At 51.8% G+C, this 16,449-nt stretch overlaps 3 protein-coding genes across 3 annotated transcripts; 1 reads left to right on the forward strand and 2 right to left on the reverse strand.

Annotated features, from left to right (window-relative positions):
- Positions 1-7,177: 7,177 nt before the first annotated feature.
- On the reverse strand, positions 7,178-8,849 carry QC764_308315 (uncharacterized protein; the record flags this gene model as incomplete). Its single annotated transcript, XM_062945937.1, has 2 exons — positions 7,178-8,326; positions 8,385-8,849. The coding sequence occupies 2 exons, from the start codon at positions 8,847-8,849 to the stop codon at positions 7,232-7,234; spliced, it is 1,560 nt and encodes a 519-aa protein (XP_062801979.1). The 3' UTR covers positions 7,178-7,231.
- A 1,170-nt stretch (positions 8,850-10,019) lies between these two features.
- Positions 10,020-13,759, reverse strand: QC764_308320 (uncharacterized protein; the record flags this gene model as incomplete). Its single annotated transcript, XM_062945938.1, has 5 exons — positions 12,587-13,759; positions 12,398-12,517; positions 12,083-12,346; positions 10,224-12,031; positions 10,020-10,167 (listed from the first exon to the last, which is right to left on the reverse strand). The coding sequence occupies exons 1-5, from the start codon at positions 12,809-12,811 to the stop codon at positions 10,020-10,022; spliced, it is 2,565 nt and encodes an 854-aa protein (XP_062801980.1). The 5' UTR covers positions 12,812-13,759.
- Positions 13,577-15,857, forward strand: QC764_308330 (uncharacterized protein; the record flags this gene model as incomplete). Its single annotated transcript, XM_062945939.1, has 2 exons — positions 13,577-14,123; positions 14,208-15,857. The coding sequence occupies exons 1-2, from the start codon at positions 13,830-13,832 to the stop codon at positions 15,855-15,857; spliced, it is 1,944 nt and encodes a 647-aa protein (XP_062801981.1). The 5' UTR covers positions 13,577-13,829.
- Between the last annotated feature and the right edge of the window lie 592 nt (positions 15,858-16,449).

Here is a 16,449-nt window from a genome sequence, read left to right on the forward strand (position 1 = left end):
CTCAAGTTCAAGCGACATACTCGTGGGCTACCTCCCACCCCTTACCTTACCCCCACGAACCTACCATCAGCAAGCAGGGCCTCAAAAATGAGGAAATGCAAGTATTCATGTGCGGCTGGGCTCGATCATGAGAATAAATGCCAAGGAGCGCTGAAGGCTGCATGCCGCCCTGGTCTATATTGTGCTACCCCGCCTCATATGAACTATGAGAGGTTTATGATACCTTTCAGACATGATGGGCTTTCTGTCGCTAGGTATATAGGAATCCTCCATCTCAGTCCTTCAGAGATTCCATTGCCTGAAGCCAGTAAAGTCGATATCTTGTACCGGCCTCTGGTTCTGAGACTTCTAGCTACCACAAGGCTATCTTCACCGAGAACTCATGATATTTCTCGTTCAGCCAGCCTCTGCTGTCAATTCCACTCTCTCGTCGTTGCTTTTGCACACATGAGCGCGGTGCACACTTTTTCCTGCTTCTCCGCGCCGCATGGCAGCCGCATGACAGTTGTGAGCAGCAGCCACACCTTGAGGCTGAGTGAAGCCCGACGAGTTGTCACAGATCTCGGCATCCCTAGGTACCACAGCAGCTTCAAGATAGAGTGCGATGCCATTGTACCCTTTTTTGGCTGGTGATCAACATGCGTGCCTCAAAGCATTCAGGCCCAAAGCGGACGCGCCTCCAGCATTGAAATAGATGTCCGTGGTGAAACTCCGAGCATCTCGAGGGTGAAGCTTGGGGCGTGAAGCCTGGGGCAAGAGTCTTGGGTCTTGGACTCCTGGGGCCTGCCGCCTTAGGAGGCCTTCAACGGCCACGAAAATGATTGACATGCCGCATGCGTCGACAGCAGCCCCCTTCTTTTTTCTCCGACACGAATCAACATAAAGGCCCCAGAAACATGTCCACTAAGCAGCTCCGGGACAAACACCAACCATTGACAAGTCGAGGCGTAGTCCTTGAAGGGTTGACACGTCTAGTGTTCGGAACATAAAAGGCAGACAACCCCCAGATTTTCAAATTGGGTTTGGGAATTGGATATCAATGTAACGTAGAGGCTCAGCAGGCTCGAGGGTAGGTAAGGGGCTGGCTGGAATTGTAAGGTCAACATGCTGTCTGATACGTGATGATTAGGCCCAGCTGCATGGTCATTCGTCCTTGGAGTGGTACGTACCTATCCCTACATAAGGGGGGGCCTAGGAAATTCCAACTCTTCTGTCATGACTGATTGTGCAAGTCCATTCGCTCCGCCTACTCGATCATGGTCTCGAAAGCTTTCACAGGCCTAAAAAATCAACTTATAGTCAGCTCCTGGCGGCTTTTCATTGTCATTTAAACACTCTTTCCTTCAAGCTCTGGATGAACCATTTGCCCTGGATGGCGCAACTCGACTCTGGTGCCGCGGCCGAGATACAGGGAAACTCTGCATCTGGAACGGCAGCCCAAGACAACCGGTTGACACAAACGTACTCGGGCGGTAATGTCACGAACTCCTGGAATAATGTCACAATCCACAACACCATCACGAACAACATCACGATCCAGCGATGCCTCTCGACATGCTGTGATTCACCAACCAGCTCCCTTGCACCCCTTCTCGGCCCTCAGCCAACTCGTTCGGGACACCGGCGTGACTCAAAAACCGCCCCTCAGCCCTCCCCTCACGAGCTTGACGGCACCCCAACCATTCGGCAACGACCCAGTCACACTTCGCGATCCTCCCTCCCTTCAAAGTCGACCAGCATTTTGTCCCTCGGCTGCCCGTCCTTTCAAGTGACCGTGTCCGCCCTCAAACTGTGCAGATGGATCAAGAGACTGATGAAGTCCTTGTGGATGACCTTGTCGCCCTGTGCAAAATGTGCGGCTAGGCACCCGGTCCCTTGGAAAACGACACTCTGAACGACCAGTTCCATTCCCTGTTTTTCTGTTTAACACCTTCTCCAAACGCCTTTTTACCTTTCCAAGCCGCGGGGACTTCATATCTTTCTCTGAGCAACACCCTTCCCAACTTTGGGACATCCATCCCTTCTGTCTAGGGTGGCCATATCTCTCCTAGCACGGGCGGCTGTTCTTCTTCTACCATTCCCTATTATAATTTTATTCGACGCTTCCAACCCAACCCCCCTTAAAGTCCTCCACGTGCTTGTAAAAGAGGACATGGGCGAGGCCTGGTCAAAGACTGACCAGCGAATCCCATTGATGATTGCAACAATTATCAACACGGAACACTGGCAAGCTTCTTCGCCATCTCTGTTTTTTTTTTTTTATAAAAAAAACCACATGGTTACGTTGCAACCATTGTTTGTCGTTGAGGAAACAAACATGACCCTCAACGACGGACCGAAGCAGAGGAGGAAACTCGATAGTGACCCACGGACGTGGCACGGTGTAATACCCGGAATATGGGGATGGTGGGACTGCGAAAGCGCTGGGGGCGCGTGGGCTTTGGAGTTTCAGGGGGTTGGTTGGGTTAGATATGGTATATGGCGCAAGTTCTCGGGGTGGTGGTTGGAGTTTTTTTCTCTTTCAGTTCTCTTTCAGTCCTTGTTTTTTTCCCTCTTTCTTTCTCCCCGTTCTTCTTCCTTTCTTTTCTATGTCTTTTGCGATCGATATTCTCCGAAACAAAACGGAGGGATGTTGTTTTGGTGTTGGCGGCGATAGATGACGTTTGTTGTTGGCATGGATGACTTTTGTTGGACTTTTGTTTGTGCGATAAATTCGAGTATATGGGCGATGGCTTGACTGTATGCCTCCTTTTTGTCTAGGCCCACGTAAAAGCTTTGTTTGGGTCCATGGATATAATAGGGGGTTTCCCATGGGGCACTTACTATCAACCTGGAAGTTGCCCCTGCTTTTGGGGGCCTTAATATGTTTTCACATTTCTAAATATATAGAAGAGATTTCCTTGAAAAAAAAATAGACTTTAAATGCTCTATGTTTGAAGCCTTCTGTTTATACTAGCAAGCCTTGCGCGAAAGCTCATGTGTCAAGCTCAAGGCTTGTGTCGCACCGGAACCTGGTTCCACGAACCACACGGGAATGTTGAGCTCGTCAGAAGATTGGTCCATTTCCAACTGGCCAACTTTTTTGCCTACCAGTTGACTCCAGGGCGAATGCATGACGACGGTGTTACATAGACGCCGCAGAAAATGGGAGGTAGGTACCTGTCTGATGATGTTCAGCGAGACCTTATCTTTTTCTATTCCCATCATTGTCAGCATTCCCAGCAGTTGTTTTCCGAAAGGCCAGGTAGATGCCTACCTTAGTCGTAGTCATAACAATTGTCCCAGATGGTTCCCACGGCATTGCCTGGTGGTCTAGAACAAGAAAGCCTGACAATTGTCGTGGCATTTCTCACGAACATGAAGTCCATGCCCGATAAGAAGATGTGTCATGTTGTCAGCCCTTACAATCTCGAGTGGCTTGGTGTCTGTGATGCTCTGGCCACATGTTGAGACCTCCCAGCCTCTCAACTATATCACCGGGCCATTTCATCTTTGAAATCCTGTCAAAGTTGGGGCGCTCCTTGATCTACAGTATGGAAATCGTGAAATAGAGGCCGGGGCTAAGGGTTTATATGGCTATGACTGACCACATATGCTAGGTAGAAACTGGACTCCGCTCAGATGCTCATATGGGCAATACTCTTGATATCTGAGGCATTCAGTAGTTACAGTGGCTAAGCTTGGTGTGCCCGTGATAGACCTGATATCCTGGCCAACTTCATGTAGGCATGTTAGACCAGGGCAATGACCAGTACGTGCAGGTCCGGCAGTCCTATCTTTCTCCAGCTGATCTATGGAAGTGAAGGGGCATCCTCGACTCACCGTACACGTTGACTGCTGATACAGACGCCGTGGTTGTTGGCCCCAAGTCCTATCCAGACCGTCAAGGTGGCAACGATGTAAGCCACCGGGACATATCTGAGGGGGCAATATTTTCCGGGTCAGTCCAAGCCAATCTCTGCTAAACGATCAGTCCCTCGTCATGTCGAAACCAGGTTATTGCTGGACTTTCAGACCTCAGAACGATAATTCCGGACCAACTCTCTGCTGACCATGATGCATGTCGATGCATCCAAGGCCAGTCTTGACCAAGGCAGTACTTACCTACCTTGAGCTTTGCTTGATAAAACCTACGCGATTATGAGCAAGTCCATTTTGCATGCATCAAGGGAGGCGTGAAGAGGACATTATTTGATCGTGCTTGTAAGCGAGAAGGATCAACGTTTATGCCTCAGTGGCTTAATTACCTAGCTTCCCGTCCAGAAGCAGGTAAAAACGGTCGAGGGCCAACGGGAAAACGCCAGGTGATTCTTCAGCTCCCCAATTGCGTGACCTCATGACCCCGATACGCTGTGCTTCGTTACCCAGCGACCAGCCATCGCCTCGCTCCCCGCATGAAGATTGACCCTTTAGCCAAGCATGAACCTATTGCAGGATTGTGTTCACCATTTGTCAAGTGAATCTGCATTGTCGGCATTAATTGTTGAGCAACAATATCAACCAGCCCTGCCCCACTTTCAAGGCTGTGTGCTCAGAGGATGGGAGACAGCCACCCTAAGATGTTTACAGACATCACAACACACTACTGGCAATCGAGTATTGCTCTACCCGAATATTTGCCCACATCCGCAAGACAAATCTCTTGAGTACGAATTAGATACCGTCTTCAGCCTGCAAATATGCCCTAATGACTTGTGTTGGACGAATCATGCCTCAGCACGAAGGACGAAGACTTAAAAGGAGTAAAAGAGACTGCTCTTGTCGCCCAGACAGAATGGCGTGGACATCTTCAAGATTCTAAGTCCTTCCACTCTCAAAATTGCTGGCCTATGTGCAGATATTTTACCAATTGCCCCAACTCAGGGTATTGACAGCCTTGAGAGCCGCACCCATGGTAAATAAAAACATATTGTCCTTCAGAGAGATGTCGCACAGACCACTGATCAGGGCACATACCCGTATATTAGGAAACGATCGCCTCCCTCGCTGCTGCAATCCAGCTGATCGAACAAACCGTCGTCCTTCTGCAGAAGTTTTACCAAGTTCACGAGGCAGTTCGCGCAGCACCAAAGACGATTGAGCACCTCGAGATTCAGCTGTCTGGCCTCGCCCGCACCTTGCAAGGGATAAAAAACGAGCCCAGTTTGGACACCATCTCCGTCGATGAACAACTCGGCCACATCTATGCGATAACGCGCGAGCTGGAGGGAGTGGTGTTTCGGATGCAAAATCTGCAACGAAGACACAAAATTTGTCGATATCTTTATGCCATAATAAAGAAACCCAGGGATGATGCGAAGCTCCTTGATATTCTGGCACGTCTTGTTGACGCAAAGTCTGAGCTGTCAATCAGGATCGGGGTTACACACGTGGGCATGACAAGAGATGTGGCGTTGGGCATTCAAAGAATCGAGCTTCAGGCAAGTACTCGCATGGAGAAGCAGCACGGTGGCTTAAGGCTGGAGGAGAATACGGCGCTCCAGGATTCGGCCCAAATGAATGGGATTATGGGGTTTGACAGTACAAGCATGTCAACTGCTGTCAGTGTGTCCAAGAACCAATCGATGGGCAGCAGTCGACAGCAGAACTTTGTATTTAGGGGACCTATTTCACTCGAGTCCCTCCGCCCACTGCATTCTGTTGACAAGATAGAATTATGATATAGATGCAAACACGCCGTTAGATCTCGCAGATGATTTCTTCAGAGAAGAAAACTTTGATGGGTATCTTGACTCTGCTCTGCTCTCAAGCCTGGTGTCTACCTGTCGTTTGCTGCCCAACGGACCCCTCCAAAACCTCCCTGCTACTTGGCAAACAGCTCACCAGTCATTGCCAACCAGCATGTCAGTCGCCTCGAAATCTTAGTTTGCAGCATTGCATTGTAATGATGACAGACAATATACCAGATGTTGATAATTGTGTACTCCTACCACAAACATGTTTTGAATGGGTCGGGCACCATGATCCTCTCTGTGTAACAGCAACCTGATATGTACACGTTTCACACTTTACTTGTCTATGGATAGCACGATGAAGCCTAGATTAGATGAGAGGCACACATTCAAGTCGCTGTTCATACAGAGATGGCGCCCGTCTGGCTGAAAGATAACGGTCGCTGGCTATGAGTGAGGCAGGTGTTTTCCCTATATCTACCTAGGGCGCTTCCGCAAGCAAAACTGACTCGACTCATTCAACCCTTCCAGAAGCCCCAGAACAGGAATACGAACTCACCATGGCCGGCAAAATATCATTTTGGAAGAGACAGGTGAGCTCCTCTCAGACGGTCACCACGACCGTGGCAGCACCACCGACCGAAACAGCCACCATCACTATACCTGCGGCTATTACATACCGTGTCCGGCTAAGCACAACCAGTGAGCCATCTGGAACAGCTGATAGACATCACAATCGCTAATGATCATTCCACAGCTCCAGAGATCAAGTCCGTTCAAGCCATCCCTGGCATCACCACCATCGGCGAGCTGAAGAAGTCCATTGCCAAAGAGTTCAGAATCCCTGCCGTCAGACTCAAGCAGAACCTACGCGATGACGACATTGTCACCAAGCACATCGACCACAAAAAGCCCCCCCTGATTGTCGACATTGCCCCTCCCAGACCGGAAAGCCCACCAGCTTACCATAAGCTGGACGACGAGCCGCAATCTGCAGAGGTTGCACCGGCAACATCGTCACCAGCAAATGCCGAGTCTGCCTTGGCCGCACCTCAGACACCTCTGCCCCAGGCAGGTGCATACGAGTATAACGTTCGTACGTAAGCCCTGATTTGAAATACACCCGCACCGACTGTTGAGAGATCCAATACTGACCCGAATACAGAGAACAACGAGGCTTTCGACAAGGTAGAGTGCCAGCGCAACATTGTCTCGCGAGAGGCACCAGAAAATGCAAAGACTTTCAACGCACACGTGAACCATAACCATGCCAGGGCGGGCAAGCAAGACAACTTCAACCTTGACGCCAAAAGTCTTGCGGTGCTTATCAATCAGTGCTCTTTAACCGAGAAAGCATTGTTGTCAGCTGACCCGGTCGTTTGATTTCACCCCCGAGCACAAGCACACGTGGTCTTCACACAGGTATCTACCTTGCTCTACTTTGTCTCTTGGATCATCGACATACATCACATGAGGATAGCAAATCTACGTTGTCAACTCCTGCCTTTTTCACGCCGTGCTCTCTCTTGCTGTGCCTTTGCCTCCGGGGTCTTTGCTCCCTATGTACCTCTCAAATCAACCCCATCCAACCCCCTAAACTCAAACCACTCCCCCCATTCCTTATCCCCCACCAACCTCCCAACCGCCTCCTCCTCACTCCCCCCAGCAAAAACCACAAACTCAATCCCCTCCTCCTCATCCCCTTTTACTCCCGCTCTCGAAGGGTAAACCACAACCCCCCCTTGATCAATACTATCCACCAAATGCCTATACGCCACCAACTTCGTCCTCCCCCCCTTTCCAAGCCCCCAATCCCCCCCAAGCAACCCCCCAACATCCCTATGATCAGTAATATACACCCCTCCCTCCGGTAACTCGTCCAACATGATACTCAGTCCCACCTTATCCACCGCCTTCCCCATCTCCCGTATCATCCCATCCAAAACCCCATTCTCCAACGTGACAATCCCCTGCGTCATCTCCCTTACATACAACGCCAACCTCCCCAAACTCCAACCACTGACAACATCCCCCACCGTCGGCTGCACCACCCCCGCCGGCGGGGAAACTGAGAGAGGGCAGCCGATGCAATTGAACTGATGCCCTGGATGCAAAGGGGGTGACAGCCTCGGGCGGAGGTTGATAGTGTGCGTATAAAACGGGACGGTAGCTGGGTCGAGGTCGAGGGGGGAGAGCCGTATGAAACTGCGGAGGAGCAAGGCGGCGAGGCTGTCAAAGGTTGAGATCCATGCGTTGGGGTGGGAGCTGGACAGGTCGGATGAGGCGAGGGATTTCAATGCTGCGGCTTTGGAGGCGGGGAGGTGGAATAGCAGTGAGACGCCTTTCTTGGTTGGGTCAGGGGGGGTGTACACCTGGGGTTTGATCGGTTTGTCTGATGATGGGGGGGTGTTTGAGGGCGGGTTGAGAGCTGAGTTGTCCAGGCAGCTGAGGGGGAAGGGGGGTATAGGCCTAGAGCGAGACAGGGCTTGGCAGATCTTGGAGAGCTGGGTCGTGTAACCTACCCAGCCGATGACGTCGTTGGCGAAGTGGTGGTGGTGCATGTTCAAGATGAAGCCTCCCCGGATGAAGTTGAGCTTGTAGGCTGAGATGACGGGGTTGTTGGATGGGTGGGCTGGAGGGTGGCAGCCGTAGGTCTGGACATTGTCAGTCACGGTCATGAAAACAATCTACCCGAAAAGGGACAGGACTCACCATGCCAGGAATACTCCAAATCTTCAAATCCCCCAACAACACACCCCTAAAGTGCTTCTCCTCCAACTCGTCCATACTCGGGTACTTCTTCCCATCTGCTGCCTCCTCCGAGCCAAGATGCTGAACATCAAACCTGACCGTGTCCCCCTTCCTCCTCACATACTGCAGCTCGCCCGGTTTCTCAGGGTTTCTCTCAAGTCTCCCAACCAGATGCCGGACCTGAGAAAACATGTGCTCAAACCCCGCCTTCAAGGTCTCAACAACCCGGATTTTATCCTCCTCTGTGGCAGCAGCTGGAGAAGAGAACCGGAAGAACAAGGCATAGTTGTTGTACGTCTGCGGCATAAAGTAATCCAATACGCCCACAGGTCGGCGTTCAACCTCGGGGTCATCCTCCCAGTTGGCAGGATGAAGGTTGTAGGTCTGGTAAGGTGGTGATTGAGAGGGTGGTGACAATGATCCCATTGTCAAAGTCGTCGTTGATATGCGGAAAGTCTCGGAGGAAAAAGAATGAAAGCAATGAATTAGAAGCCTGGTAGGGTACCGAAAGGCTCAAGCCAAAAGGGTGAATGTCAAAAGAATTTATACCATAACACACCTCCCCATCCCCCCCCATTCTCTCAACCACCTTCCCTATCAGAGAAAAAAAGACCTTGCATCTTCCTACTCATCCCACCCACCCTGAAGTTGTCGTTATCGCCAAGTAGGTCCCCACCTTCCTTACTCATATCTTGCAAGCCAACAGCTTCAAGTACTGCGTATACGCGGCATAAAAGATCGGCAAAGGCCCACGCACCTTCCTCGAGAACAAAAAGCGCCTCGCATTCCCATGATACAGCTTTGTATTACCTGACTTGGTGATTAACCACATCAATAAGCCCAGCGGGGATGTGGACAGGATGAATCATACCTACGTATTGTGTGTCGATGTAAGCAGAGCAGCGACATCCATGATTGGGCGATCAACACACCATCCGTTGGGGATTGCGTCCCGGCGTATCAGTGCGTATTTGATGACTGAACCGGGCTGAAGTGGGCTTTTCGTGCGTATTAACTATATGGCTCGTAGTCAGCAATAATGACAAAAAAGTCTGAAAGAGTAACATGTAGGTCGACCTGTGTCCGCCGTGGCTCGGAAAAGTGCGCCGGGCTATCTGATTGTCCCTGTTGTCAATTTGTCATCCACCCTCTCTTCTATCAGACACAACCACCCTGAGCAGACACAACACCCTCCACTCGGCCAGTTGAATACATGTAAAACAGTGGTTTGAGCCAAGTTAACCCTGGAAAGTACTGGTAAACGTACATGGGTATAATGTGTACAATCCTCCTACAAAAACGCCTCGGGATTCCTATATCTGGAATCCCATGCTTCCATGATGCACATGCAGACTCCATCTCCCCAATGCTGTTACAGTCATCTCCAGTAGTAGTTAGACCTCCTACACAGAACCACCTGCTTTGCCTTCTACCATATGCCATTGACGAAATCAAAACGCCTCCCTCCACGCTTGCGTGACCATACGCTCCTTGCCATGCCCTTCATGCAGCTGTCGCTGGAATCATGTGTTGTCTATAGGGTGTATGTATGCTATGCCGCTCAATAATGAAAAAAGTCAAATGTACTCCGGAAACTTAATCGATCGCGATTATTTCGTCATGTCTTGGGACTCGCCGCACAAAGCGTGGCTGTTGATTTTCAGCGCCAGGATACGCCATGGGAGCAGCCGTTCCATAGGGTTGATGCGGGCGGTCAGCTTCATATGTGGCGACTTGGTCGTAACTGTGTAAGGTAATGTCAGTATTGGGACCAGGCAGTAGAATCGAGTTTGTACTAACCCTGGACGAGCTGGGTAATATTGATACCCAACAACACGTTCCTGGCGCTCCGATCGCTGCGGCAGACGGATGAAATCAGCTTGCTCATAGACTGGAACACGGCCGGCATGCTCTTGTAAGTAGCCTGGCCTTTCGACAGCCACAACTCGCTCGTATCGCCGGGACGGATGATTGACAGGCACAGGGCGTGCGTCAAATTCGCCCGTGTCAACCGGAATTGGGCTCAGCTCATGTCGCCTTGGGAAGTTGTTGGAGAGGCGAACAATCTCTACAAAATCTCCTCGCAAACGGTCCATGGGCTGATTCCTATCCTCAACAAACCGACTATCATGCCTCACAGTATCCATAGGAACAGCTGGGCGAACATCGGCAGTCCCTCTGACGGTGTAAGAACGACCGGCGGGCTGTGGACGTATAGGCTCTGCCCAATGATGCGGCGTAGGCGCTGAGGGGCCTTCAATGTAGATGGGACGGGCTTCCGACCTACGGACTAGCCCGCTGTCCTCGACATAAACGGGTCTTGCCTCTGACCTAAGGTGCGCCACGTCATCATGGCGTGGAACAATATCCTGGTATGTTGTTAAGCGGTGCAAACTCGAATCAGCAGGTCCGCCGGGCATCCAGTTCTGTTCAGACCGCGGAGGTAGTCTGACGAAGCCTTCCTCACCGCCCGGTGTCCGGTATCCGCGCGCCTCAGCGGGCCTGCTGTAGGAGTCTTCAGCACGATGTGTCATGTATCCCATCGGAGCAGACTCAAACGCGGAGGGATGTTGCTTCGCAGTGAGTCGTGAGGGAGAGGCAGGCTCGATCGACTGTAAAACATGCTCCTTGGGTTCCTGGCTGTGATAGTGACTCGCCCGGTCACCCTGACGGTCAGGATAGGTATGAGACCCAACTATAGGTCCACGTTCATTCTCAACTGCAATCCTGTAAGGGCGTGGCGCCTCTGGAGCATGACTACCGGTGGCAGTAGAGATACGCTGCGCTACATCCGTGTAGCCAGGCCGGCTCACAGCCTCTTGGAACCCGTTGTGGAGATCGAGGGGAGTTTGAGAATAATATACCCGCTCCTGTGGACTGCGAGCTGTAGAAAGATCAGATCCCAACCGAGTTGGGTATTCGAGGCGTAACGGGCCACGGCTGGCAGACCTACCATTGGCCATTGGAGCTGCAGAAGTTACGGATTCTTCTGGTGCACGTCGTTGACGCTCCACAGCCTCATTCCAAGCCACGTCGCGGGCCGCTTGATAGCGACTGAACCCGCGCTGTGCCCACTTGGCAGCTTTGCGATCTTTCTGTTGAGTCTTCTTGATGGCGCTGCGCTCTGGGTGGGCCACGCGGGGACCATAGTCCCCGCGAGGCTGCTCAGCAACCTGTCGAACCGCAGGGTGGGCGGCAGTTTGGTTCTGCCGTAATTGCGCAGCTCGGATGGAGGGAGGCACCCAGTTCGCCTCCGCTTGGTCTTCATCGTCTGCCACCGAGGTATCAGACGAATCATCCTCGTCGTCATCTTCATCATCATCCTCATTGTCGCTCTCAGAATCGGAGATCACGATGACCTCGTACAGAATCTCATCGAGCTGGTCTCGTCCTGTCTCCTCATCTCCTCGCCACTTGACGAGGTAGTCGAGGCAGAGGGACTCGACGGCTTTTCTCGCATTGACCCAAGATGTCTCTTTGAGCAGCTTATCATACCGAGTATGGTTATGGCGGATATGGGCCAATACAGCGAGCTGAACTCGGCGTGACAAGGTTATGTCGGCAGCAAGGCCAACCGGAATAGAGTCTTTGCTCTGTGCGACCCTCGACTATCTAGGAGTGAGTTTGGGTTGTTGAGCCAGCAATGGTAATCTACCTACCTTGTTAAACGCATGATCTAGAATCATCTGGCGGTCGGTATGAGGAATGCGCGGAAACAGATCTCTTATAGCTGCGTCAGCCTGCTTGGTGATGTCTTCTTGTCTCTCCGGGATGGGTTCAGGAAGGCCCAGCTGAGCACTGGTACCAACCAGCTGATCATCCCCAAGAGTTTTGCGAGCTTCCTCCACAATTGACTCCCGGAAGTGGTGGCCCACACGGTTGAGGTGAAAGCTTAAGGCTGCCGAGAATACACCATTCATTGACTAGAGATTCGTCAGAACTGGAAACGTGGGAAGCTTGTGTTATTGACAAACCGTCACGATGAAGATCATAGCATCGCGCTCTCGAGACAGCTCCTTACAGAGAGTCGTCAGGGCGGGGTTCCCAATAGGAACAAATTCCATGCCCGGGGGAGGTTGTCGGTTTTGGGTGAACTGTTCTTGGTTAGTGTCCAGGACGATGCGAGACAGCGAGCGAGCGAGCGAGCGGCATGATCCAGTTACCTCGAATTCGAGCCTCTTCTTTTTGTTCTTGTTCTCGACGGCCTCGTACCATGTCTTGTACTTCTTGCTGAGCTGTGGCTTGTCAGGAATAGCAACCAAACCTGGGGGCAGAGGGGCCGCCCAATCCACAGGATTTCCTTTGCGATCTTTCTTATGCCTGCTCTTGGCATGAGTTCCGGTGGGAGCCGTCGCAACAACGCCCTTCTTCTTCTTGTCCCTGCCCATGATGACTAGTAGTATCTTATCAGGTTGGCATGGCACTCGCAATAGAACGTTCCTTGGGCGGTCGAAATGCAGCCAAAAAACGCCGTCGAACCAGCCACAATAGAGGTGGAATAGGCTGGGTCAGGCACCAAAGCGACACTTTTTCTTTACTCAAGAAAGGACAGCGGGGTCTTCACGCAGTGATGACCCAGCTGGTTGCTTGCAAAAGATAAAAAGACGTGCGCGCCGCGAAATGCCGGTGAAAGACAGAAAAGAAAAAAATACGACTTGGAAGCGAAAACACCTGCTGGAGAGCGCCGAGGAGATAGATACTGGCGATAGGAGCCAGGCGACAATATCCACAGCCACTGTTGGGTGCTCCGGGAAAAACAGGTAGGTTCAGTGGGCGCGCCCTACAATGTCGCCAATGAACTCGAACGCAGGGAGCAACCTGAGCTGAGGAGCAACAAGCAGTAAAGCGCTAGAAATAATTCTCACAGAGGCCGGGCACGATCATGAAAACTCTGCGGCAGCAGTCGCGATGCACCGCTCTTGCTGAGACTGGAGACTGGAGACGGGAGACGGGAGACGGGAGACGGATGGAAGAGAAGGACCGGGAATGGGTGCGTCACCCCTCGAGAGAAATGCAGAAGCGACGGAACCCCTCTGGCGGGATGTGGCTGGGTTGGGCCCCCACAGCCCGCAACGCCACACTAAGATCGGAGCAGCCACAACTCTCTTTGCACTTCACCACTTTGATGGTCGAAGCTGATTGGTCTGGTCCAGATTAAGCGCCTTCCTTATTACTCTGCATCTTGGTGTAATCCAAAGCCTGCGTCCTCAACTCTAGCTCGGATAAACTGCGTGGTGTTTCTTTGAGGACCGGTGAGGACGACAATAGGTGTTTGACCGTGGCGGTTTCTTGTCTGCATTTATAGGCGTCCGCAGTCTTGCATTCTCTATCTGGAATAGGGCACTCCTCTCAACCTCTCTTTTTCTTGACAACCTAAGACAACAATCATCGACCACCATTCTCACAATGGCCGACTTTGATCTTGGACCGTCTTTTATTCCCGCCTTGTACAAGCCGGCAGCCCTGTTGCCTATTGCCAAGCATCGAGAAGCCCTCTTGTACCTGATTGAAACCTCCCCTGTCACTATCGTCGTGGGTCAAACCGGCTCAGGCAAAAGTACTCAGATCCCCCAATTTCTCGAGCAGGCAGGATGGTGTGCTGATGGCAAGATTATCGGAGTGACACAGCCTCGGCGTGTTGCAGCAACCACCGTTGCCATGAGAGTTGCAGAAGAGGTTGGTTGTGAGGTGGGCAAGGAAGTTGGTTTCTCCATTCGCTTTGAGGACCTCACCTCGGCGGCTACCCGGATCAAGTTCATGACTGATGGCCTTCTTATTAGGGAGGCACTGGTCGACCCTCTCTTGTCTCGATACTCGGTCGTCATGGTCGATGAGGCCCATGAGCGATCCATCAGTTCTGATATCCTCCTCGGGTTACTCAAAAAAGTTCGCAGGAAGAGACCTGAGCTCAGGATTATCATCAGCAGCGCCACGCTCCAAGCCGAAGACTTTCGAGACTTCTTTTCGGAGTCCGACGAAGAAGCACCAAAAGACGACAAAGATGCCGCAAAGGTTGCCTCCATCATCAGCCTCGAGGGCAGAACCTACCCCATCGACATCTTGTACCTGGAGCAACCAGCCGAGGATTACCTCGAGAAGGCTGTTTCAACCGTCTTTGACATTCACGCTAACGAGCCAAAAGGCGACATTCTCGTGTTCCTGACGGGAAGAGACGAGATCGAACAAGCTGTCCAGGCTGTTGCAGAGCGGTCAGCTCAGCTCCCTCCAGGATCCGATTCCCTCCTGCCCCTACCAATGTATGCCGGTCTATCGACAGAGCAGCAAAATTACATTTTCGAGGAGACCCCAGAGAACTTCAGGAAGGTTATCTTCTCTACCAACATTTCCGAGGCATCTGTGACGATTGACGGAATCGTCTACGTAGTCGATTCTGGGTTCATCAAGCTGCGCGCCTACAACCCTCAAACTGGCATCGAGAGTCTGACAGCCACGCCAGTCTCGAAGGCATCCGCTGCTCAAAGGTCAGGACGTGCAGGCCGAACCAAACCTGGAAAGTGCTACAGACTCTACACCGAGGAAGCTTACCAAGCTTTGCCTGACGCCAACGTGCCCGAAATTCAACGCTCGAACCTGGCTCCTTTCCTCCTCCAGCTCAAAGCGCTGGGGATAGACAATGTCCTTCGGTTTGACTTCATCACACCGCCCCCAGCAGAACTGATGGTCAGGGCACTTGAACTGCTCTACTCGCTTGGCGCGCTGGATGAATACTCCAAACTGACAAATCCCTTGGGCCTGAGGATGGCAGAGTTGGCAGTGGAACCCATGATGAGCAAGACCCTCCTCTCGGCACCCTCTTTTGGCTGCTTGAGCGAGATATTGACGATTGCCGCCATGACAAGCGTTGGTGGGACGATATGGATCCAGCATGATGGCGAGAAGAAGAAGACGGAGAGCGCGAAGCGGAAGTTCTCAACCGAGGAAGGAGACCATCTAACCCTCCTGAATGTATACCAGGCCTTTGTGACCAAGGGCCGCAAGGAGGCACGTTTCTGCCACGAAAACATGTTGAATTTCAAGGCGATGTCGCGAGCAGTTAGCATTCGAGCCCAGCTCAAACGTTCTCTAGAGCGATTTGGAGTCGTAGTCGATGAATCGCTTGCGAGCGGTTCCACATCCTCGACCGCTGCTGGCTCGGCCTCCATCAACAAAGCAGAACAGATTCGACGCTGCTTGACCTCGGGTTACTTCGCCCACGCAGCGAGAATGCAGCCAGATGGATCTTTCAAAAACGTGTCTGGGACAACGGTCCTTCATGCTCACCCGAGCTCGATCATGTTCAACCGCAAGGCTGACTGGGTCATCTTTCACGAGGTGATGGAAACCGGCGACAAGACTTATATCAGAGATATCACCAAGGTCGAGAAGAACTGGCTGCTGGAGTACGCTCCCGAGTTTTACAAGACGTCGAGTTAATAAGACAGATTGTGGCTTGGGAACGCGAGAACCGAGCGGCGGCATAGGGAAATCGGACCGAGAGGGCCTAAGACATAACAAATCGGAGGTTTGCTCCCGACATATGCAGCGCTCGAGCGGGACGAGCGCCTGCGGTTTATCGGGTTATCCTTCCGGCGCAAGGAAGGGAGGTGAGTGAGAGGCCTACAAATAATGATCTCACTGGATGGAGAGGTGGGCGTCCAAGTTTGTGGCGCCCGTTAAAGGGAGCCAATGCAAGTCATCAGAGCTTCAGCTGAGACAGAACCCAGTGTTTCTCTTTTTCTTTTTTTTACAGTCTCTCTGGAGGTTACACAATTTGGCGGAGGACGATAAAGATTGAGAATGGGTAGCACCACTTGGCAATGGAGATTTAGTTGTGTTCAAGACCACATCCCCTGCTGAGCGGAAGGTTGTAGATTTCCTAGAGCCCCTCAAGGCTGAAAAAGAAGGCAATTAGAAGCCAATATCGAACACTCTCTATTCATAGAATACCTCTAAGAAGACCGGACGAACCAAGACCAACCAAAAACTGTAGATTATTTTCGTCCGCAATTACATCACGCACATCTCA

This window comes from Podospora pseudoanserina, chromosome 3 (assembly GCF_035222485.1).
Source record: "Podospora pseudoanserina strain CBS 124.78 chromosome 3, whole genome shotgun sequence".
Taxonomy (NCBI): domain Eukaryota; kingdom Fungi; phylum Ascomycota; class Sordariomycetes; order Sordariales; family Podosporaceae; genus Podospora; species Podospora pseudoanserina.